This window comes from Cryptomeria japonica, chromosome 7, assembly GCF_030272615.1.
Source record: "Cryptomeria japonica chromosome 7, Sugi_1.0, whole genome shotgun sequence".
In the NCBI taxonomy this organism is placed as follows: domain Eukaryota; kingdom Viridiplantae; phylum Streptophyta; class Pinopsida; order Cupressales; family Cupressaceae; genus Cryptomeria; species Cryptomeria japonica.
In genome coordinates, this window is record NC_081411.1 from 619,584,700 (window position 1) to 619,608,498 (window position 23,799).

General features: G+C 32.0%; 3 protein-coding genes across 3 annotated transcripts; all 3 read left to right on the forward strand.

Annotated features, from left to right (window-relative positions):
* The first annotated feature begins 351 nt into the window (after positions 1-351).
* On the forward strand, positions 352-2,174 carry LOC131035844 (cinnamoyl-CoA reductase 1-like). Its single transcript, XM_057967590.2, has 6 exons — positions 352-580; positions 674-828; positions 921-1,106; positions 1,211-1,373; positions 1,496-1,685; positions 1,792-2,174. Exons 1-6 carry the CDS (start codon positions 469-471, stop codon positions 1,934-1,936), a joined length of 951 nt encoding a protein of 316 aa, XP_057823573.2. The 5' UTR covers positions 352-468; the 3' UTR covers positions 1,937-2,174.
* A 9,870-nt stretch (positions 2,175-12,044) lies between these two features.
* LOC131035840 (cinnamoyl-CoA reductase 1) lies at positions 12,045-13,896 on the forward strand. Its single transcript, XM_057967583.2, has 6 exons — positions 12,045-12,243; positions 12,335-12,489; positions 12,583-12,768; positions 12,873-13,035; positions 13,175-13,364; positions 13,471-13,896. The coding sequence occupies exons 1-6, from the start codon at positions 12,132-12,134 to the stop codon at positions 13,613-13,615; spliced, it is 951 nt and encodes a 316-aa protein (XP_057823566.2). The 5' UTR covers positions 12,045-12,131; the 3' UTR covers positions 13,616-13,896.
* Positions 13,897-18,935: 5,039 nt separating this feature from the next.
* Positions 18,936-20,628, forward strand: LOC131035818 (cinnamoyl-CoA reductase 1). Its single transcript, XM_057967540.2, has 6 exons — positions 18,936-19,179; positions 19,271-19,425; positions 19,519-19,704; positions 19,809-19,971; positions 20,111-20,300; positions 20,406-20,628. The coding sequence occupies exons 1-6, from the start codon at positions 19,068-19,070 to the stop codon at positions 20,548-20,550; spliced, it is 951 nt and encodes a 316-aa protein (XP_057823523.2). The 5' UTR covers positions 18,936-19,067; the 3' UTR covers positions 20,551-20,628.
* The last annotated feature ends 3,171 nt before the right edge of the window (positions 20,629-23,799 follow it).

Consider the following 23,799-nt stretch of genomic DNA (forward strand, 5'->3'; position numbering starts at 1 on the left):
TCTATTTGCTCCAAGGAAACAGTATTTGAAAAATAAAAAATAAAAACAATTCTTAAATTTTCTCAACAACAAAAATCCATTAAAAATATTGGCCTAAGCAACTGAGAGGAAGCAGAAAATTTCGGCGAAAAGTATGGATGCTCTTTTTCCACGAAACAGCACTTACAATTCAAGTGCACTGCAGATAAAATGTTACATCTTCTCAAATCAAATGATAGGCGTTTCCCACTATTTTATTCTTTCCTTGACCCTTTCTCATATTCCACGGTCAAAGTGGGGTAGCTGCCTCGCTTCTCTTCTTCCTATTTAACCACAAACACCCCTTCCTCTTCTACACTGCTCTTCTCTTTCTCTGCCTTTCTTTACTCTCTTTTTCCAACTTCTTTATTCCGATTTTTCAAATTCTTTACTCTGTTTCTCTAAATTATTTTGGCAAAGCTTCTTTGTCACTGTGAAAGAGAGAAGAAAATGAGACAGGAAACAGTTTGTGTAACAGGGGCAGGAGGATTCATTGCCTCCTGGCTTGTTAAAAGATTGTTGACCAAAGGTTATACTGTTAAAGGAGCAGTTCGTAATCCTGGTCAGTATGTATAATAATCGCATCTATAAATCTATTACTGATTCATATCTATGATTTATATCTGATAAGAGTTGATGTTTGATTGAAGCACAGATGATGGCAAGTATAAACATCTGAGGGAGTTGGAAGGAGCCAAAGAGAGGCTACAACTTGTGAAGGCTGATATTCTTGACTACCAAAGCATGATTGAAGCTATTAGAGGATGTGATGGTGTGTTTCACATGGCCTGTCTTCTCACGGATGACCCAGTAAGTTATAGCTTTTTGAATATGTGTTTTATCTCAAAGAAAAGGGTTTATTGTCCTTGTGAAGCTTGCTCTAATGGTGATGGTTTGTGCAGGAACAAGTGATAGAACCAGCTGTGAAAGGAACTGCAAATGTGTTGGACGCTTGCGCAGAATGGGGAGTAAAGCGCCTAGTCATGACCTCTTCAGTGGGTACAGTTTACATGGACCCCAACAGAGATCCACACCTTGTGGTTGATGAAAACTGTTGGAGTGATTTGGATTACTGCGTTCAAACAAAGGTATTCTTTAAACATTATTAGTAGACTTAAAAAGCTATTGTTTCAAGAACATACTAATTCATGGGAATTTATTGGACAAATCACTAACAGATTTAATGATGCAGAACTGGTACTGCTATGCCAAAACAGTGGCAGAAAAAGCTGCATGGAAGATAGCCGAGGAGAGGAATTTGGATATGGTGGTAGTGAACCCCTCTTTGGTTTTAGGTCCTTTGCTGCAGACCTCCATGAACGCCAGTACTGCTCATGTTATGAAATATCTAACAGGTATGCAGAAGCTAGAATGTATTTCATTACCATTCATCATTTAATATATCACTTAAAATTGTCATTGAACTGTTTGATATTTATCTAGAACAAGTAGATTAAATTAAAAATATAATGTGCAGGTTCAGCCAAAACATATGCAAACTTAACCCAGGCATATGTGGATGTGAGAGATGTAGCAGAAGCTCATATATTAGTGTATGAAACACCATCTGCTTGTGGGCGTTATCTGTGTGCAGAAAGCAATATGCACCGTGGAGAATTGGTGGATCTCTTGGCCCAATTGTTCCCCCAATATCCTCTTCCTCTCATGTACTCAATAAACTTTTATCTCTTATCTTTTTCACATAATTTTCAATGGATTCTTTGCCCCCTTATCAATCAGTTCAACTAATGCTTTTGCTCCCTGTCTCTGCAGGTGTTCTGACCAGAAAAATCCAAGGAAACAGGCTTACAAATTCTCTAATGACAAGATGAGAAAACTTGGGCTTTCATTTACACCAATGAAAGAGTGCCTGGCTGATACAGTAGCCAGCCTGCAGAATAAGGGTTTTCTTCATTAGCTTTGCCCTTGAATTCAGACCCACTTTGCTTAAAGATCAAATGGTTTCGATTTTTTGACTGGTAGAAAAATTTCAAACTAACCAGCAATATTCTTCCTTCAGAGGAAGTTTAGCAATGTAATTCTGATGAAAACGGAGGGGAATATCTCCTCTTTCAAAGTTGTAAAACGTAACAGACCAAATGATAAGTTTGCTGCTTCACGTCCTGAAGAGCACAAATGTGTATTTTTCATTCATAATTTTTTAAAAATAATGACTACATCAGTCATTCAAGCTACATCTGCCCCTAAAGGTTTTATTCAATTACTTTTATTGAAACAGTGAGTGTTGTTAATTGGTAAATTGTAACCAGTCATCACGTAATCAAAATAAAACTAACTAAAAGTAGAATTTTTTAAAGTTGAACTGAACACTCTGTACAATCGTTTGGATGGGAAAAAAACATGCAGAGAAACTTTTGCACTGGGTACTGTCTACGTGACTGCCTATAAATGTTAGATTATGTATTGAAAATATAAAAGGTATTACTTATTGACTCCTTTTCTTCGAAGTGAAGTCAGTGAATCACTGAATAGAGAGGTGGGAAACCAGGAAATGGTCTTTGATAGAAAAGAGCTGTACAGAGCAGTACCTTTTCCCTCTGAAAAGAGAAGACAAAGTCAAAATATGCAATGAGTATCCATCCATATGAGACTTCTTCCTAGAGAATTCTTTCTTAACGTTGACCGTTACATAGTAATGCACTCTCACATCTATAAATTTATATTATTATTTTTATTACTAGTAAATGGATGAGGTTCTATTTAGATCTGAATTGTATATTAACTATCATATCTATAGTTTAAATTTTTTTATGTAAAGTATTAATTTAAAAAATATTGTCTTATTAATTGATTTTCTTTACATGCTATAAAGTTATCAATAGATCTATTTGCATGTTATATAGTTGTCTATATTTAAAAAAAAAAAGCTTTCAAAAAATAGTTGTTTGTATATTTTGTGTGAATGTAAATGTAAATAGGATTTTAAAAATAATTCTACTCTATGCAAGTGTAAATAAAATTTGACAAAAAAAATATTTATACAGATATAATTATGAAATATAATTTTAATAATTGTTAAATATAAAAAATAATAATTGTTGAATATAATTATTAGTCACTTAAATATAAGTGTAACCTTATGTCTTCGGACATGTAGTGTCGCGGTTTAAACACTTCGTTGGTGAAGCGGCCATCAAGATTCAAATCCCTAGACCTTGTGCCTTCACTAGACATATCTTCAAGAGAACGTCAATTAAAAAACTTTATTAACTTCACAAACACTTTTTCCTCCTTCAAATTTCAAGACACTTAGATCAAATTAAAATGACTATTGATTTAAAAGTTTTTCTCACCTTTTTGAAAAACTTCTCTAACCAAATAACTACCCAAAGATTTGTATCCCATAGAAGCAAAAAAGTAACCATAATGGGCTTAACCAGTACACTCTAAGCTTTGACCCCTAAGAAAGTCCTCTTGTCGTCCGTTTCCGTTCAAAAGTTATCATTGTTAACTGCTCAAACAAAAACAGCTCCCATGTGAAGGTACGGTGGATGCCCATAAGCTTTTGGTCTTCATTAGATTTCATCTTTACTTTGCATAATAATCTTGCGACTCAAATCAGGGCTTCCATGGAGATTCAAGTCTAATAATAACACTGCGAGCATCATTCTCGGTTGTGGGTATTTTTGCCGCAGAAGGGTATTTGTTCAATCTTATCACCAGGACAAATTTGTCATCACTTATAGAGTATCTCTGCTTCTTTTGTTGAAGCTCCATGCACTTTCTCTTCTTTTTCTAGTTTTTTATGAAAGGTGTACACGAAGCCAAAATCTTTTTTAGTAGTTAACCGGAAACTAGAATATTTTCTGCAATCAACCATGATTTTAAATAATGTTGGACAAAGGAAGTTCTCTCATTTATTCTCTTTTAGTGTCTAATTGCCAGCCAAACCTCGAACATGGATAGGGAATATTAAAATGAAACTAATAAGACGCCTTTGTCCTATCTAAATTTTATGGTTAACTTGAAGGATTCTTTAAAATTATGATAGAAGATTGTGTAGCCTTTTTCAATTCAAATTGAAATAACTTAAGTAAACATTTGCAAATGTATAGGTGTAGTTAGGTTGCTTTTGTGTTTATAGTGTATAATTAGTAAAATGTTTGAATAAGTGTTTATCTCATCATTTATAAAATAATGTTATAAAAATTTTAAAAAGATAGGTGGAAATAGTCACACCCTTAAAATGGACACATACCATTGTTAATTAACTCTTAATTACCCATAATCTAATCATAAGGTTGTCTCATCATTATAGATTAAGAAGGTCCTCAATTCTTGGTTTTGAGGTCCATCCATTAGGTTTATGGGGTATGCAGTTTCTAGAACCAATAATAGATCCTCAAATTTATATCTCTAGTATGCTCTCTAGAATTGCAAGATATGGTTTTGCACCAACTTACCCTGCCCACCCTAACATTAGCTTTAGGATTTTTTTTACTTAAAAAAAAAAAATTGGTTTTTGTTTTTTGTTTTTGTATAAATATAATAATACTTCATATTATTATTGGTGATGAGCCACATATAATTCTAATTTTCCATTAAGGATTATTTGTTTAAACCATACCATGGTCCATTTGAATAACAATGATAACTTAATGAGAATCATATTGATATAAACAATGATGACCAAAATGACTATAATCATGAAGAACATGTGGCCCATCAAAAAAATTCCTCAAAAAAGACAAAGGCTAAAACAATAATGAAAATGCTTAAGTTAACAAATGTTAGGTTTTAGATATGAAACCCTTGGTTTGAAATCTCAAATGAGGCTTAATGTTTCTTGAATGATGTTAATGAATGGCTTCATCATAGAGGAACACATTATGATCAGTCATGATTGTTGAAACAAAGATTTATACTTGAATGCTTGACTCCTTGATTGTATATCTATAGTCAATTATTCTTGATTGAACGTTTAATTGAAATATTTAGATTAGAGTTTGAGTGAGAGAGGGAGTTGTATTTATATGCAACTTACACCTTTTTGAATTTTATTTTTGAGGAATGTTGACATAAAATGGTGACTTTTTGTTACTTGCCAAGTTCACCATCGTAATTCATAATTTGGGGCCAAACTGCTTGGGCAAGGGCATTAGGTGCCCTAGTCTAGTATAGAGGTGTTAGGTGGTCATGAGTAGGGGATTGAACCAAGTTTCTAGATACAATTCTAAAAACAAGCACAATTAGGCATGAATTGGGTACACATTAGACCAACCACCAAAGTGGGTCCGAAGTGAGTGTGAAATTGTAAAGAGATACAATTTACTACATTATAGTATGTATCACAACTTTCATATGCCCATGCTAGGAAAATCCGCCATTTATATTATATCATTATTAGATATTTGTCTTCCATCCCCTATCATTCTATAAGTTTACTTGATCATTACTCAATTTACTTATTATTGATACTAGTTGGCATACTTATTTGCTTATCTCTAAAGTATATTTACTTTCAAGTATGTTTTTCCCTCTCCTTCATTTCTTGATAACATAAGAAAAAATTTGTTTGAAGAATCGTATGTTGTCTTCAACAATACTATGTTTGACTTTCATGTGGTGGTAGGTGTTATATAAAATTAAAATTATGGATACATAGATTGATCTCATATATTCACACCATGTACTCCATTTGCCTTTTCATTCAATGGCTACCAAAAAAACACTATTGTTATTTTTTGAGCAAGTGTATTTGCTAATTTTACTCATTTCATGTTCTCATTTTTCTTGGATAATTAAGCAAGCTCCTATTTTGTTCCTGATTTTCACTTTCAATTCACAAGCTACTCATACATTGAATTCCCTCTAGTTTTTGTGTTCTCAAGTAGAGCACATTCTAAAATGTGTACTTACACAGTGACACTTCCTAGGATCTATTATTCTATATAAATCTCCTTTGTATATTTTGATCTTGAATAATTACTTTACATATATATTTATGATTGCTACATAATTTGAGATGCACTCATTTTAGATTTCACATATACACCTAAGTAGTTTTATTCTGATTTTGAGTAAATATCTTCATATGTGAACATGGTGAAAAAGACATTAGGATGACTTGAAAATCATGATGAATTAGGCAACACCCTTAAGTGGAAATAAAAATACTATAAATATTTAAGTAAAAAATGTAACAAATTAAAGGACATGTCTATATTATAATATAAAAAAATAATAATAAAAATAGTAGAAAATTGAATTTAATTATAAAACACTAATTTATTTTTAAATAATTTAAAATTAATATGATAAAATCAAATATTTCAAAGAAACACTAAACTTTTCAAAACATATAAAAAGGAATTGAGTTTCATTCTTCCTAGCCTAATGTAAAGTAAATATTAATATTATTTTATTAGACCTTGTATGTAAGTAAAGGATGAATGAGTATATCTAACACATTTTTTAATTTTTAATATAAATTAATATTTTTTAATAATTTTTAATCTTTTAAAAAATATTTAAAATTAATATTTCAACCAAACTAAATTGATGAAAAAATAGTATTTAAAAAAAAATAGCTAGTTAAATTCTATAATGTCAAACAAGTTTTCCATTTAAATTTAAAGAAAAATGGTTTGAAAGTTAGGAAAGTTTTTTAAAATATATTTGTTCCTATATGTAAAATAATAATTAAGTATTGAAGTTTCAATGAAGAATAAATTATTTTTTTAGAATCATTAGAATTTTTTCCAAACTCTATTCATTTTATTAAATTTAATTTTAAAAATTGTCAATTTATAGGATAAGTGGAATTTTTTGGGATAACTAAACATGTGGTTTTGCATATTTTTGGTAATTTTTGGAATTTTCACTCACTTAAATCTTATAAAATATTTTTTATCAAGACTTCTTGATTCACATATTAGCATTTTTCTATCAAATATTTTTATTGTTGTTACCATTATTTGTCTCATCGCGATCTTTCATTCACAATACATACACATTATTACATACTTAGCCCAACTTTACCCTTATACATACATACTCCAATTGTTTATGCCTCATATTTCTTGTACCACACTGAAGTTTGATTGTTGTCCACCCAAATTCTTTTTGATCCCCTTTATTTTTCACTTTGGTGTGACTAAGTGCATGTTCTCTAAGATTGTTACTTTGAATTGGTATTTAAAGGCAATTTTAGCATTCATTTATAATCTATAGTTCATAATTTCTCCCATTCTTGAACTTTAGAGGAATAATAAATAGTCAAACATTTAGAATCGGTACACTAAATGAAGTAACAAAACTACATAAATTATTATAAGAGAATTATCTAATATCTTCTATCTTCTGCACATATTTCTTTAGGGTTGAATTACAAGAACACAATTATTAGTTAAATAATTATATCCCTTTCAAGATATTTTAAAATATTGTTGGTCTTCATATCAATCAAAGATTAATCATGAACAAAGAAATAAAAGTGCACACTAAGCAAAATCAAGTCTAAACACAAAAGATGAATTTCTGAATGCAAAACTCCCAATAGTACACATGATAAACAAAATATCTTTGTTTTTTATTTATACTTTACATTCAATTATCATAATTATCAAAAATCTCTCAAATGTTAATTTAAGTTAATTTACTTATATCTACACAGTCTATTACATTAACTTACATTAACCTTATAGAACCTTTCTTGCAAGGTAAAAAAAACCAAATTTGACATTTTTTTATTTGAATCTTTGGAAGTCATTGCTCAAGTTATCTATATATAATTTTGCACACCTTATGCTCGCTTCTCTTTTGAGATTGAACATTTAAAGATACTAATAAAATTTTGGGTTGCCTACGAGGGAAATTGCGGAAATTCGTCTTTTCTTTTACCTGTAATGGATTTCCACACCCTGTTTCAAAGCTCTGATTTTGACGCAGACAGAGATGATGTTGTCAATGATTGAGGAGTCTGGCTTAACACCTGCCAATTACATTTAAAGTTTCTGAATCCTTTGCATTGCACGAAATGACATTTCTTTGAGGCATTATGTCAAACAGTTTGCCTGCCTTGTCTGTGCCTACACTGGCCGCAGAAAACTTGATCCTTAACCAATGGGGGCATGAGTTGTCACCTTCAATTTTTCTAGTGTAGTGATTACCTGGCTTATTGCTTACCGATTTATTTAGCTCTTAGACTTGATCAATGTTGGATTACCTGCCACTGATGGTGAAACATGCGAATAATGTTGTTGATGGATTACCAGATCGTGTTAATTATGGGTAGCTTGGACAGCTGTTCGTCCTTACCCAGAAATAATAGCATTAGTTATGGGTAGTTTTGGACAGCTGTTCGTCCTGACCTAGAATTAGAAAATGGTTGTTTTTGTCAAACAAGTATTGTTAGGATAAAAACAATTGTTATTTAATAGTGGCTCTTTTTAGGTGACACCTCATAGCCAAAATTAGTTATTGGTTATTGAGTTGTCTTAATCTCAGCCGTTGGTTTGAATTAATCTCGGCCGTTGGTTTTCCAACAGAGTAGTATAAAAAGGGGTCATGGGTCATTTGCAAAATAAGAAGTCTTGAGAAGAACTTGCAGTGATAGCAAATAGTCTTGCAGTGTTAGCAAGAGGCGCAGTGATAGCGTTGATATAGCAGTGGAGGATATCAGCAGGAGATATTAGGAGTTTGTTGGAGTTCTGCCAGTAAGAGGCAAGAAATTCTTTTGTAATTCTTATATTGCTAAAGATTAATATATTTTCCATCTGTAGAACTGGTTTTCCCTTAGGGGTTTTTCCAGGGATGATTGTCCAAAAATATTGTGTCCTTGTGTTGCTTATTTCTTTCCGTATTTTTAGTGAAGTTGTAGTTGTGTTATTTTTCGATATTCAACTGTAAATTTATTTTTAGCAATTAAATAATTTTTATGAGATAGGAGATTAATAATCAGTGACTGCAATAGAATTTCTACAGATCGCACAAATCTACTTTAGCGCTTGGACATGGATCGTTTTTCCACCTTATGTTGCAATATAATGCACTTGTTAGATATTCAAATATATAGAATGGACTCTATAGTTTCATACATTTCACAAACAATAAACAATTGCCTCTTATCTCCTTCACATACCTTTCATTGTTGTCTCCTTGCAACGCACAAAAAACACACTTTCTTTTGGCTTTCTCATGTCACTACAACTACCATCTAGCATAGAGGGATCATAACGCTGCCATCTACAAATCTACACTGGTCATGCCTTCAAACACTTCTCCTTAACTTCAAGAGAGAATTAAGACTTCTACAAATCGTACAACGAGCAAGTCATCTTCACGTCAGCATTCTCTTCTGTTTTTGAAGGGAAAGTTTTAAATTACACACATTAAGCTTACATTTTTAGATTTACAAGTATTAAACACTCTAAGTTGACTAACATTTTTTAGGTTTAAAAGTGTTAAACACTCAGAATTGACTAACATTCTCTAGGCTTAATATGTTGCTTAGTGTGAATGGTTAAGGCTGGCCCTCTTCAAGCACCAATCATCTTGAAGGTAAGCTCACGTAGTCGCTGGAAAAATGGTAAACACTTGATATTATATTCAACATAGTGGCGAACATTTTATACAATGTATGGTAGTTATACAGTTGATAGTTGGACATATACCAACCAACCACACAACAATTGCAATGTAATACTAATTAATAATAACATTGCATAATTATGCCAACAATAGATAGTCTCAATTATAGATAGGAAAACTATGGGTTGTTTCTTGGAAGTCCACTATGTTATCAAAAATGAGAAACGTGACTCCAACGACAACATAATAGAAAATGGAATTTGAAAAAAGGTTGTGGATAAGAAATGGATATATATATATATATATATATATATAATTTAAAATCCATATGCCCAAATAAACTAATTGTTAACTCGTGGCAGCATTAGATAAAAGCCTAAATGTACATAGAGAGTAGGAAGCCTAAAAAGTCATAATGATTTTTTCTTTAAACACCTTCGCAGTTCAATGCAGTTCATAGTACATTGAAACGATTTGAGCTTAGAAACATGTGTTTCGTCCGTCGTGACATGAAACGATGCTTTCCTGTCGCGTTTGTAGTAATAGAAGAAGCCCATGAGATCATTCCTGAAACCAAATGGAACACATTGCATGATGTGCTCTTCCTATCATCCACACTTCCTACCAGGCCTGGAATTTGACGGCCACCCCTGCCTGTCATGAATTTTTTTATGACGGTTTAATAATTTAAATGCCTTTCGTTTTACATTTTTCAAAAAATGTTAAGTGTCAATTTTTTTTAATTTGTGAATAGTTTATTATAAGTTTTTTATTCAATTGAAGTGAAAAGAAATAATTCCATCAAAAAAATGTAAAAATTTAAAAAACAATGATAAATTAGTAATGCACTAAAAAAATCTTAAAATTACTCGTAAGTTTCTAAATTCAACCCAAAAATCTTGTTTATTATAAAAATAGAAATCATTTTAGATTTTTTTATTACAATATTTTAAAAAAGCAAAAATAATTATATCTTATCATTTCAATTGTTAGAAGTTTCTATATTGATATTTAAGACAATCTTTAAAAAATATTAAAAAATAAATTGAAAAAGTTTCTAAATTTATATAAGAAAAAACATGCTAAACATTCATATAAAAATAATATAAAATTAGAAACAATTATATCTTAATCCTACCATTTTAAAATATTCTAAATAAATTCATATATTTATAATAAACATTGTAAAATAATATATATCAATATATATGATCTATTATAATATTTTACAGCTTATTAATAATTTTAAGTGTCATACATACGGTTTGTGAAAAAAATAGCATGTCAATGCATACGTTCTACTAATTTTTTACGCTGTCAAATACGGTTCAAAAGTGGGAAAACGGCCATTTTGCCTGTCAAATTCCAGGCCTGCTTCCTACCCAATCACTATTCATGTAACCAACTAGTCCAAGCTCATTTGTTGTAGTATACAAAATACCATATCATTTGATGCTATTCACATACCTCGAGATTCTCTTACCCACTTGCCAACATGAGATCTTTTATTTTATTACTCCTAATGAAATAATTTCATTTATTTCCTATAATTTACAAATAACATATAGAAAATAATTCATATAAGAATTTACAAAATTGATATCACCTAAATCCTTTCATACACATCTAATATAAATCAACCATTCATCCTCCAACCAAAAGAATTTAAATAAAATTTCATAACGAAACAATAAATGTTAGGAACATATGCTGCAGAAAATTTGAGATAATATTCAAATAAGCACATCCAAAAAATTTCGCATTTATCTACTTTATTTATTTGTTTTTTTCTTTTTCGATCATGATGTTTACATGTATGATGGAATAAAAATTTGATATTTCGATTTCTTTTATAATTCTGAGAAATTGTGCATGCATCTTCTTCTATAATGCAAACACATCTACAACCAATGAATTCTTGCTTGTCGCCCTCCTCACCATTCATTCATTCCTTCAACATCACTTTCCTTGAAATATTCTAATTACTGCCCACATTTCTCACGGTTTATTAAATCCTTTACTATAAATACACAATTTTACCTTCACTAACCTATATTTTATTCGAGTAGACTATAGAGGGACCGTTTTATGTAGCCAGTAAACAAATATTATTATTAAAATTCACACCTTCAGTATTTGTTGCTTGGTCAGTCTTGAAAATTTCTCCCTTAAATTTAGAAAACGTGTCTATGGACAAAAATCCATTAAAAATATTGGCCAAACAATTGAGAGGAAACCGAAAAATCCGCCGAAAAGTACGGATGCTCATCTTCGACGAAACGGCATTCACAAGTGCACCCAACTAAAACGCTTATATCTTCTCAAGTCAAATGAAACAAAACAATAATATCCACGCGTATTCTGTTGTCTACTTTACCCTTTCAATTTCACAGTCAAAACGCGGTAGGTGTCTCCGTTTACTTTTCCTATTTAAAGTGAAACAAACCTTTCTTTTCTACACTGCTCTTCTCTGCCTTTCTTTACTCTCTTTCTTCAAATTCTTTCATCCGATTTTCCAAATTCTTTTATCTGCTTCCTTTTCATTGTGAAGGAGAGAAGAAATGAGGCAGGAAACAGTTTGTGTAACAGGTGCAGGAGGATTCATTGCCTCTTGGCTTGTTAAAAGTTTGTTGACCAAAGGTTATACTGTTAAAGGAGCAGTACGTAACCCTGGTCAGTATTTATAATAATCACATCTATAAATCTATTACTAATTCATATCTTTGATTTATCTGATAAGAGTTGATGTTTGATTGAAGTACAGATGATGGCAAGTATAAACATCTGATGGAGTTGGAAGGAGGCAAAGATAGGCTGCAACTTGTGAAGGCTGATATTCTTGATTACCAAAGCATGATTGAAGCTATTAGAGGATGTGATGGTGTGTTTCACATGGCCTGCCTTCTCACAGATGACCCTGTAAGTTATAGCTTTATAAAATATGTGTTTTATCTCAGAGAAGAGGATTCATAATCCTTCTGAAGTTTGCTCTAATGGTGATGGTTTGTGCAGGAACAAGTGATAGAACCAGCTGTGAAAGGAACTGCAAATGTGTTGGACGCTTGCGCAGAATGGGGAGTAAAGCGCCTAGTCATGACCTCTTCAGTGGGTACGATTTACATGGACCCCAACAGAGATACACACGTTGTGGTTGATGAAAACTGTTGGAGTGATTTGGATTACTGCGTTCAAACAAAGGTATTCTTTAAACATTATTAGTAGACTTAAAAACCTATTATTTCAAGAGCATACTAATTCATGGGAATTTATTAGACAAATCACTAACAGATGTAATGATGCAGAACTGGTACTGCTATGCCAAAACAGTGGCAGAAAAAGCTGCATGGAAGATGGCCGAGGAGAGGAATTTGGATATGGTGGTAGTGAACCCCTCTTTGGTTTTAGGTCCTTTGCTGCAGACCTCCATGAACGCCAGTACTGCTCATATTATGAAATATTTAACAGGTATATAGAAACTATAATATATTTCATCACTGTTCATCATTTAATAAGATTAAACCAACAATATATCACTTAAAATTGTCATTGAATTGTTAGATCCTTATCTAGAACAAATAGATTAAATTGAAAATATAATGTGCAGGTTCAGCCAAAACATATGCAAACTTAACCCAGGCATATGTGGATGTGAGAGATGTAGCAGAAGCTCATATATTAGTGTATGAAACACCATCTGCTTGTGGGCGTTATCTGTGTGCAGAAAGCAATATGCACCGTGGAGAATTGGTGGATCTCTTGGCCCAATTGTTCCCCCAATATCCTCTTCCTCAAATGTACGGAATAAACATTTATCTCTTATCTTTCTCACATACTTTTCAAAGGATTCTTTGCCCCCTTATCAATCAGTTCAACTAATGCTTTTGCACCCTGTCTCTGCAGGTGTTCTGACCAGAAAAATCCAAGGAAACAGGCTTACAAATTCTCTAATGAAAAGATGAGAAAACTTGGGCTTTCATTTACACCAATGAAAGAATGTCTGGGTGATACAGTTGCCAGCCTGCAGGAAAAGGGCTTTCTTCATTAGCTTTGCTCTTGAATTCAGACCCACTTTGCTTAATTAAGATCAATTGGTTTCAATTTCTGGAATGGTAGAAAAGTTTCAAACTACCGCACCAGAAATATACTTCCTTCTTCAAGTGGAAGTTTAGTCATGAAAACGGATGGGGATATCTCCACTTTCAAAGTTGTAAAACGTAACAGACGAAATGACAAGTCTGCTGCTTCAGGTCATGGTTACCACAAATGTAGATTTTCAATTCATAATTTTTTTTTAAATAAAATTTGAGCAGAACTGTTTGCACAATCGATTGGGATGAAAAATAAAACAAAAAAATGAAGAAAAGCTTTTGCATAACAGTTTATGTTAGAATTATGAAATTATAGTCTCTGATATTAGATGGTCTATTTTTATAGATGGTTTAAAATATATAAAACTATCTCATATTATATGTAGAAAGCATGTAGCTATATTACAAAAGAGACGAATATGTTCTATCTTCTATAAAATTTGAACTTATGATCTCTACAAATTCGTATAAAAATGATGGGATCACTACTTATGTACTTCTGTCCTTCGAAGTCAAGCCAGAGGCGAGAAACCAGGAAAGCAGTACTTGTTTGGGTGAAAAGAGGAGAGAAAGTCAAAATATGCATTTAGAATATCCGTGTGAGGCATCTTTCCACCGAAATCTGTAACTTTGACTGGTAACTTTGGCAAGTTGCATGGTAATTCACTCTCAGATCTGTTAAAAAAATATTTATATTTTATGTTGACTCTAATATATTAGTAATTGTCAACGAGGTTGAAATGGTGTAGTAGGTAAATTTAGTGGTATGATATTAACTTAAAAACTCTTCTTATAGAATTTTAAATTTAAAAAACAATATTATGTGTGATGGACTGCGTATAGTATTTATTTAAATAAATATAAGTTTGATTATAGTGGTATGTAAGAATTTAAAATTTTCATTTGTAAACAAGAAATATTTTTACTTGCTACTAAATAGTGAAGCATAATGTGTAAAATAAAGAAAATACTTCTAATCTAGTTAATAATCTAGTTAATATATGAGGAGTTTTACACAAAGATTTACTAAAATATGAAAAATGACAAAGTAAGCTAGATATGGTAGTCATGATACGCTTATTGAAACTAAAGAAGGTAGAATGAAGAGATGAAGGGTTAGAATGGTGAAGTGTACAAGATCTAGATAGCTTCTGTGTAGAAAACTAACATGTCATAGTAGAGGCTACCACAAAGCAATCATTACTATTGTAGAATGCTAGCAACTTGTTACAAATAAATTAATTATGACAAAATAGGAAACATACAAAATCTAGACTCAAAATCTAGAAATCATGTTTAAGACTGTCTAGTGCAATAATGATCATCCACCATACTATAGGCCTTATTAGAGTCATGGCAACGATGCACGACATTTCCTACCATTTTAGAACAGATTTTATATGCTAGGATTAAAACATAAAAGAAATCATCAACAAAAATTTAAAAAGGAATAATTTGAAAATGGAGAAAAACTAACAACAAGTAGACTGAATTGATGAACTAGTCACTTCTTTGTTTTGAGGTTCTTTGTGACAAATTGCATTTGATCTTTGTCATTCCTTCTTTACCATGGTTAGAAGTGTTAGGTTGGTTATGAAATTTCTATGAATGGAATTATGGTTGTGAAATATTTTTGGAGCCTTTGTGGTGAAAAAGTAAAAATTGTGAATAAGTGATGTCATTTAATGGCGTATGAAGATTATGTGAACATTTTATGTATTAGTACAAAATCTTTATCTATCAACAAAAAAATGGTATTTTTTTATAAATAAATTATGCAAATAATGTTTGAAAGTTAATTCCATAGACACTTAACAGAATAGGCTGATAGATTTGGAAAAAGAAAAATATCGCAAATAAGAAAGATTATATAACATAGAAAACCTTTAAAAACTACCAAAAAAAATTTGATGAAATGATTAGAAAAATAGACATTAAGTTTAAAATGAGTTTTAAACATGTGAGATAGTCTACATTACAACACCTTAAAAAAATGTCAGAAAAAAAAGTCTAATAATGAGGAGTACACTATAAGTCTGAAATGAATAAAATATATCTAGAAAATAAAACAATTCGTAATTGACAATTAGAAAAACATTATAAACCTAAATGAATAAAATATTTTTGAAAAACAAAACATCTGATAATTTACAATATTTGGCACTAAAGTAGTCTTACTTGGGTTCATGTGTAGTATTTGAAATCTTGTTCTTAGATATCATAGTAAATAAAAGCAAATCATAAATGAAGGCAATGGGGCAAATTTGGTGTGACATCAAAATAATGTAAAAGTTCCATTTTTATGTGTGATTAATACCAATGTGTTTCTATTTGAACCCTCCTTCCATCAGCTTTGTTTGTTCAAAATTAGCCTACATTTTTTGGAGAATTGATAATCAAGGTCCAGTTTGAAGCTAACACATAAAGCCTTTATGCTTATCCTTGTTGATGCATTCTGCAGGAATGTCGAAAAAATCAAACAAGTTGACTAGATCTGCTCAGATAATTATAAAGGAGCGAAAATAAAATAAAAAACCTAAACAAACTATCAATTTATTTTCAAGAAATTTCGAAACAAGAAGAAAAATCCTATAGAGAGACCCTAAACATTAAACAATACATAAAACTCATTAAAAAAAAATTAAATTAAAAAACAAAGAGAAAACGGGTCAGTGCAAGAAGTTGAGTCCACTTTTTGGCCAAAAAGTGGAAGTGCTTTCTCTGATTTTCAGGTTTTGTCTCATTTGAGCTTAAATTTTGAAACACTTGGAGATTGAATCTTGGAAAAAGTCAGCAATATAAAAGATAGCCCTCTGAGTCTACTTTCTAAATATGTAATTTATTTTAAAACCCACATAATAAAAAACTAACTTTTTGAATGGAGTTCTAAAAATTATGTTTTAAAAATGTTTGTTTCAGGACCATACCATGCATGTGTATGACCCACACTTTTTGACACAATTAAAATTATTTCTCAAACCGTTTTGGGAAATGGTTTGTAACACATTGAAGATTGATGAGCATATTTTTCTGTATTTTTTTTTTTAAATATTTTTTTTTTTTAAATATATTTTTTTTAATGACCGTAATTATCTTTTTAAAAATTTGACGTGTACGACCCAAATAATTTGGCATAAAACATTTTTTTATTTTTTTTATAAAGAAAAGAATTTTGTGTAGATTGATAATATATAATTTTTTTTCAAAATTCATTAAAATAAAAAAATATTAAATTAACAAAATTAGTTAATATTTCAAGTCTATGGACCCGATTTAGTACAAATTAAATGAAAAATAGTTAAAATAATCATTTTTTTTTTTAAATTACATATTTAAAATTTAGACAGTATAATCTGAAATGGTTTTTAATTTCATATAAAAATTCTCTAATTAGAGGCACATAAACTATTTCAAAAGTTCATATTTGTGCTTTTGTTCATGAAGATTTGAATTTGTAGGTCCATGTCTCAAGTGTGGCCATCCCAGGCCTATCTCGGACCTAATCCCAAGGCAAGAGGTGGGTTCTAGAATCCACTTCCACAAAACAGGCCCCCATTTTGAAAACAAGGGCTCGTTCCCTTTTTAACCTTGCACTTACCCAAACAGTTACTTAAAATGAAGAAAAAAACTCAATAAATGGTTTCCCTCATCTTCAAACAAGCTCTGTGAACAATCCAAGTATACCTCGAGAAACTTCTGGTATGAAATGCAGGCTTCTAGAATCTATCATGACTTTCTTTTTACATTATTCAAATTCACAACTCTCAATACTACAACCATGTCTTGGATAGATTTTCCTTTGAAAGAGAAGGATGGGCATTGGCTAAGCGCAACTAATCATGAGTTATGTGATCAATGCTATTCTTTCCCAAAAGATAGCTCTCCATGAGCCACGAGGATTCAAATCTTGGTATTGGATCAATTAATTCCAAAATTGGAGCATGTCTAGGCAAAGCTCTACACACCCATAGGGAAATCCCCACAATGGAGAATCGATCTTCCGCTTCTCAAGACCCATCCAAAACCTCTCCACAAATTTGCCATGGAAATTCTCTAAAATCCCATAGAAAATTTTACTTTCTTGAATTTGGCTAGACAAAAGAAATGGTTGAAATCTCAAAGGCCACTCGATTGAATCTCAGGAAAAAAGATCATCCAACTGGGAGATTCTTTAGTACACAATTGACCTAACAATTATGGCAACAAGAAAGATGAAATAATGAGAGAGCACATAGTGTATTTTTTCAAGGACATGGTCGAAAAATACGATTCAATTAGACTTGGGAACTACATCTTCATGAAAATCTGCCAATACACCTAGGTAATCATGCATTCTCTTGCCTCATAGAAAGAAAATAATACTAGAAATCTGCAAAGCCAATAAAAAAATTTAACTTGTGAACAAATTTGTTTCTAAAATCTTCTCAATAAAAATTGCGAGGAGCCCAAGTTAATTTCTCATAAATTTTATTCACTAGCTAGTGATTGCCCCTCCACTAAAGTTCAAAGGTAGGAACTACCAATAAATCTTGGAGGCATATGCAGCAGAAGTTTCTAAGAATATTCCAACACCCACATTCCAAATCTTTTTAGCAAATTCATGAATTTCGCATTTAGCAACTTCGTTTATTTGTTTAACTCTGTTTGTTTTTATATCTCTCGATCGTGATGTTTAACTTTGAACGTGTTGTAGCATTAAAAATTGATATCCGACTTCTTTTTTAATTCTGAAATTCACAATCCCTTCAGCATCACTTTGCAATCACCTTCCTTCAAATATTTCACTGCATTACACGTTTACTGGGTCCAAATTATAGAGGGAAGGTTTTACCTATGTAACGAGTAAAACGATTTTTATTATTTAAATTAATTGGAATCGTTCTGTTTTTTCCGTACGTTCAGTGTTTGTTGCTTGGTCAGACATGAAAATTTCTCCCTCCAATTAAAAACGTGTGAATTTCTATTTGTTACAAAAATAAAAAAGTTCTCAACAAGAAACAAGCGGTAACGGAAAATTAAAAATATTGGCCACAACATTTGAGAGGAAACGGAAAAGTTCGCCGAAAAGTAGGTGCGCCCGGTAAAAACTGTTATATCTGAACTCAGTCAAATGATAGTGCGTTACCGACTACCGAGTAAAATTATACCTAATTCCCGCGTATTATACTTTCCTTGATCCACTTTTATACGCCACGGTCAAAACGGGGTAGGTGCCTCAGTTTTCTTTTTTGGGTGGTTTATCTTCTTTCTATTTAACCACACAAACACACCTTTCCCTTCTACACTGCTCTTCCCTGCCTTTCTTTACTCTCTTTCTCCAAATTCCTTATTCTATTTCTCTGAGTTCTTTACTCTCTTTCTCTAAAGTATTTTGCCAAAGCTTCCTTGTGACTGTGAAGGAGAGAAAAAATGAGACAGGAAACTGTTTGTGTAACAGGTGCAGGAGGATTCATTGCCTCTTGGCTTGTTAAAAGTTTGTTGACCAAAGGTTATACTGTTAAAGGAGCAGTACGTAACCCTGGTCAGTATATATAATAATCACATCTATAAATCTATTACTAATTCATATCTTTGATTTGTCTGATAAGAGTTAATGTTTGATTGAAGTACAGATGATGGCAAGTATAAACATCTGAGAGAGTTGGAAGGAGCCAAAGAAAGGCTGCAACTTGTGAAGGCTGATATTCTTGATTACCAAAGCATGATTGAAGCTATTAAAGGATGTGATGGTGTGTTTCACATGGCCTGCCTTCTCACAGATGACCCTGTAAGTTATAGCTTTATAAAATCTGTGTTTTATCTCAGAGAAGAGGATTCATAATCCTTGTGAAGTTTGCTCTAATGGTGATGGTTTGTGCAGGAACAAGTGATAGAACCAGCTGTGAAAGGAACTGCAAATGTGTTGGAAGCTTGTGCAGAATGGGGAGTAAAGCGCCTAGTCATGACCTCTTCAGTGGGTACAGTTTACATGGACCCCAACAGAGATACACACGTTGTGGTTGATGAAAACTGTTGGAGTGATTTGGATTACTGCGTTCAAACAAAGGTATTCTTTAAACATTATTAGTAGACTTAAAAACCTATTATTTCAAGAGCATACTAATTCATGGGAATTTATTAGACAAATCACTAACAGATTTAATGATGCAGAACTGGTACTGCTATGCCAAAACAGTGGCAGAAAAAGCTGCATGGAAGATGGCCGAGGAGAGGAATTTGGATATGGTGGTAGTGAACCCCTCTTTGGTTTTAGGTCCTTTGCTGCAGACCTCCATGAACGCCAGTACTGCTCATATTATGAAATATTTATCAGGTATATAGAAACTATAATATATTTCATCACCGTTCATCATTTACTAAGATTAAACCAACAATATATCACTTAAAATTGTCATTGAATTGTTAGATCCTTATCTAGAACAAATAGATTAAATTGAAAATATAATGTGCAGGTTCAGCCAAAACATATGCAAACTTAACCCAGGCATATGTGGATGTGAGAGATGTAGCGGAAGCTCATATATTAGTGTATGAAACACCATCTGCTTGTGGGCGTTATCTGTGTGCAGAAAGCAATATGCACCGTGGAGAATTGGTGGATCTCTTGGCCCAATTGTTCCCCCAATATCCTCTTCCTCAAATGTACGGAATAAACATTTATCTTTATCTTTTTCACATAATTTTCAATGGATTCTTTGCTCCCTTATCAATCTGTTTAACTAATGCTTCTGCTAACTATCTCTGCAGGTGTTCTGATCCGGAAAATCCAAGGAAACAGGCTTACAAGTTCTCTAATGAGAAGATGAGAAAACTTGGGCTTTCATTTACACCAATGAAAAAGTGCCTGGCTGATACAGTTGCCAGCCTGCAGGTCAAGGGTTTTCTTCATTAGCTTCGCCCATGAGTTTAGACCCACTTCGCTTATGGATCAATTGTTTTCAATTTTTTTGACTGGTAGAAAAATTTCAAACTGACGCACCAGAAATATTCTCTCTTCAAGTGGAAGTTTAGCAATGCAATTCTAATGAAATCGGAAGGGAAGATCGTCTCTTTCAAAGTTGTAATACATAACAGACGAAATGATGCGTCTGCTGCTTACCACAAATGTATATTTTCCATTCATAATTTTTAAAAATAATGACTAAATCAGTCATTCAAGCTTTAAATTAAACTGCATCTGCCATTAAAGATTTTATTCAATTACTTCCTCTTGAAACAGGGATTGTTGTTAATGGGTAAATTTTAACTAGACAGCACGTTATAATTTCCATATTAATCAAAATAAACTTTGACTAAAGTAGTATAATTTAAAATCGAGCAGAACAATCTGTACAATCGTTTGGGATGAAAAATAAATAAAATATTTGTAGTGAAAGTTTTGCACAATTGTTTAGGAGACTGTTTGTCTATGTTAGATTAATGGAAATACAAATGGATTTTTTTTGATAGTCTATCCTTCCTTCATGTAAAAGATATATAACTGTACTACTAATCAGAAGAATATATTATATCATATAAGATTTGAACTTATATGACTTTTCATATTGAAATGACACTCGTTCCTTTTTAAGTCAAGTCAGAGAATACAGATGTGGGAAACCAGGAAATAGTCTTAAATGGAAAAGGGTTGTTGAGCTTTACAAAGCAGAAGTAATGTTTAGTGTGAAAAGAGGAGAGAAAGTCAAAAATATGCAGAGTATCCGTGTAATGGCAAGCCATCTTTCTACCGAAGTCTTTAACATTGACTGGCAATGTTGCGAAGTTGCATGGTAGTGCACTCTCAGATCTGTAAAAAAAATATTATATTTTATATTGATTATAATATATTAGTAATTGTCAACGTGATATTATAAATAAATGAGGTTGAAATTGTGGAGGTAAATTTAGTGGTAAGCTATCAACTTAAAAACTTTTTTGTTATATAATTTTATTTTATTTTTTAAATATTATGTAATTTATAGTATATATGTGTGATGGATTGTAGTATATGATCATATAAATATCTTTTTTAATAATTTGAAGTGAGTAGTATTAAGTATTTAAGAAGTTTAGTATTTTTTAAATAAATATGATTTTGAGTATAGTGATATTGTAAGGGAGAATTTAAACTTTTCACTGGTAGGCAAGTAGTATTTTTATTTGCTATTAAATAGTGAATTAGCTTTAAGCACTATTTTCGAGCATCAAGGATTTGTTGTTCCTAAATCAAAAGAGGCGTAATAAAAACCCAAAGTTTGAATTTTTACATAAACAAAAAACAAAAGAAAAAGGGACAAGGGGAAACACTAGGGGGCCAAAAAACCCTAGGGGAAATAAAGAAAAAAAAGGGTTCCCCATTTTGCCACTTAGGAAAACAAGGTGTGAGTGCAAGGCACAACAGTTGCAAACGGAGTAAAGAAGTCTATATAGAGAGAATAATAGTTGAAGGCTAAGATTGGATTGCAGCTTTCAATTTGGAAGTTTCAAAAGGATGAGAGTGCCAAGGAGGGGCTCAAGGGAGAACAAGCACAATAGATAGGGTTGCAAGTGTTCTAAGGCTACATACAAAGCCTACCAACCTAATTGAAAATGATGATGAAAAGATGAAGAATAAGAAAGTGGTGACTAAATGTGGAAAGATCATACCTAGATAGATATAGTACCTAAAGAACTAATATTGTGGTGACTCTACCATTTAAAAGAGAATACCCAACTAGCATTTTATCATGACAAATTGTTATTATTGCAAATTTACCTTGCTTCACATTAGTAGAGGGAACGTTATACAAAAGAGGAAAGGATGTGATTCTTTGATGGGTAGTATATGCAAATTAAAGGAATGTTATATTAGTGGAAGCACGTGAAGGGATATTTGGTGGAAATAACTCCAAGGAAGCCACTACCAAAAAAGTTCGTTTGACAAGACTTTGGTGGGTTACATTAAATAAAGATGCAAAACAATATGCTAGAAATTGTGAAATTTATCAGAGAATTGGAAGACCCATTTCAAGGGATAAAATGCCCTTACAAATCATATTAGCCCAAATACTATTTGAAAAATGGGCAATTGATTCCATTGGACCCATGTATATCTTTTTGTGAAGTTGTCTAAGGCCAATTTTATCATTATTGATATAGATTGCTTCACAAAATGGTTCTAGGTAGAACCAACTAGAGGTTTTATCACATAACTACCACAAATTTCATATATCACAAGATTTGAGTGCCCATTAAGCAACACCAATGATTCAGGGAAACATTGTATGAATAAGGTTATCACATAATAACTCAGAAACTTTATCATAACCCCATAATTGGAGCACTCATCACCCATAGGTTAATGGAGAAAGTGAAGTGCTAAATAAGAGTATAGGCACCACCCTAACAAGGATGTGTGACACAAACATTACATTTTAAGATATCAAGATATTGGTGGTGCTTTGGGCTTACAAAACCACCTACAAAAAATATACTAGATTTGTACCCCTTTTGAATTAGTCTATGGGATGGAGAAAAGCCTACCCCATAGAAATCATTGTTCACAATCTATGCTCTGCATTCACCTTGAAGCTAAAAGATGGAGAATCAATAATTAAAGAGGTTGGAAGATTAATAAATTGGATGAAGATAAACAACTTGCAATCCACCACCAACTTATGAAAAGGAGATAAATGGCATGGCTGGAATATTAAGTACAAATAATTTAAGAAAGATGACATAGTTTAAATATATGATAGAAAATTTTAGAAAAAAGGAAAACTAAAGGTTCAACGACTTGGCCTCTACCAAATTGATGACATCCTAGAGTCCGGGGCAATCAAGTTAAGAAGATTAGATGATATAGTTTTATAATATTGTGTTAATAGAGCCAAACTTGAAAACATTATCATAAAGACCCCAAATAGATTTTTCTTAAGACAAGACAAATTGTTGAAAGTAGGAATGATGTTAGTAGGGGATTGGCTAGATCCAAGAAAAACAACAAATTCCCTGCTACACATGACTATGAAGAGGTTATGAGGCTCCTAGTGGAAGAGACAACCCTTAGATAAGTGGTAGAATATAAGGGACATATATCATCAAATAGATATTTGTATACGACAATCTATATAATGTAATTGTAGCAAATATAGAAGAATTAGGAATGGTAAAGGAAAATATA

Bases quoted from the DNA above. Each gene is read 5' to 3' on its own strand.
- LOC131035844 (XM_057967590.2), top strand. From the start codon at position 469: ATGAGACAGGAAACAGTTTGTGTAACAGGGGCAGGAGGATTCATTGCC. The intron at 581-673 runs GTCAGTATGTAT...ATTGAAGCACAG, and splicing joins AGGAGCAGTTCGTAATCCTG to ATGATGGCAAGTATAAACAT. The intron at 1,374-1,495 runs GTATGCAGAAGC...TATAATGTGCAG, and splicing joins TGTTATGAAATATCTAACAG to GTTCAGCCAAAACATATGCA.
- LOC131035840 (XM_057967583.2), top strand. From the start codon at position 12,132: ATGAGGCAGGAAACAGTTTGTGTAACAGGTGCAGGAGGATTCATTGCC. The intron at 12,244-12,334 runs GTCAGTATTTAT...ATTGAAGTACAG, and splicing joins AGGAGCAGTACGTAACCCTG to ATGATGGCAAGTATAAACAT. The intron at 13,365-13,470 runs GTACGGAATAAA...CTGTCTCTGCAG, and splicing joins CAATATCCTCTTCCTCAAAT to GTGTTCTGACCAGAAAAATC.
- LOC131035818 (XM_057967540.2), top strand. From the start codon at position 19,068: ATGAGACAGGAAACTGTTTGTGTAACAGGTGCAGGAGGATTCATTGCC. The intron at 19,705-19,808 runs GTATTCTTTAAA...TTAATGATGCAG, and splicing joins ATTACTGCGTTCAAACAAAG to AACTGGTACTGCTATGCCAA. The intron at 19,972-20,110 runs GTATATAGAAAC...TATAATGTGCAG, and splicing joins TATTATGAAATATTTATCAG to GTTCAGCCAAAACATATGCA.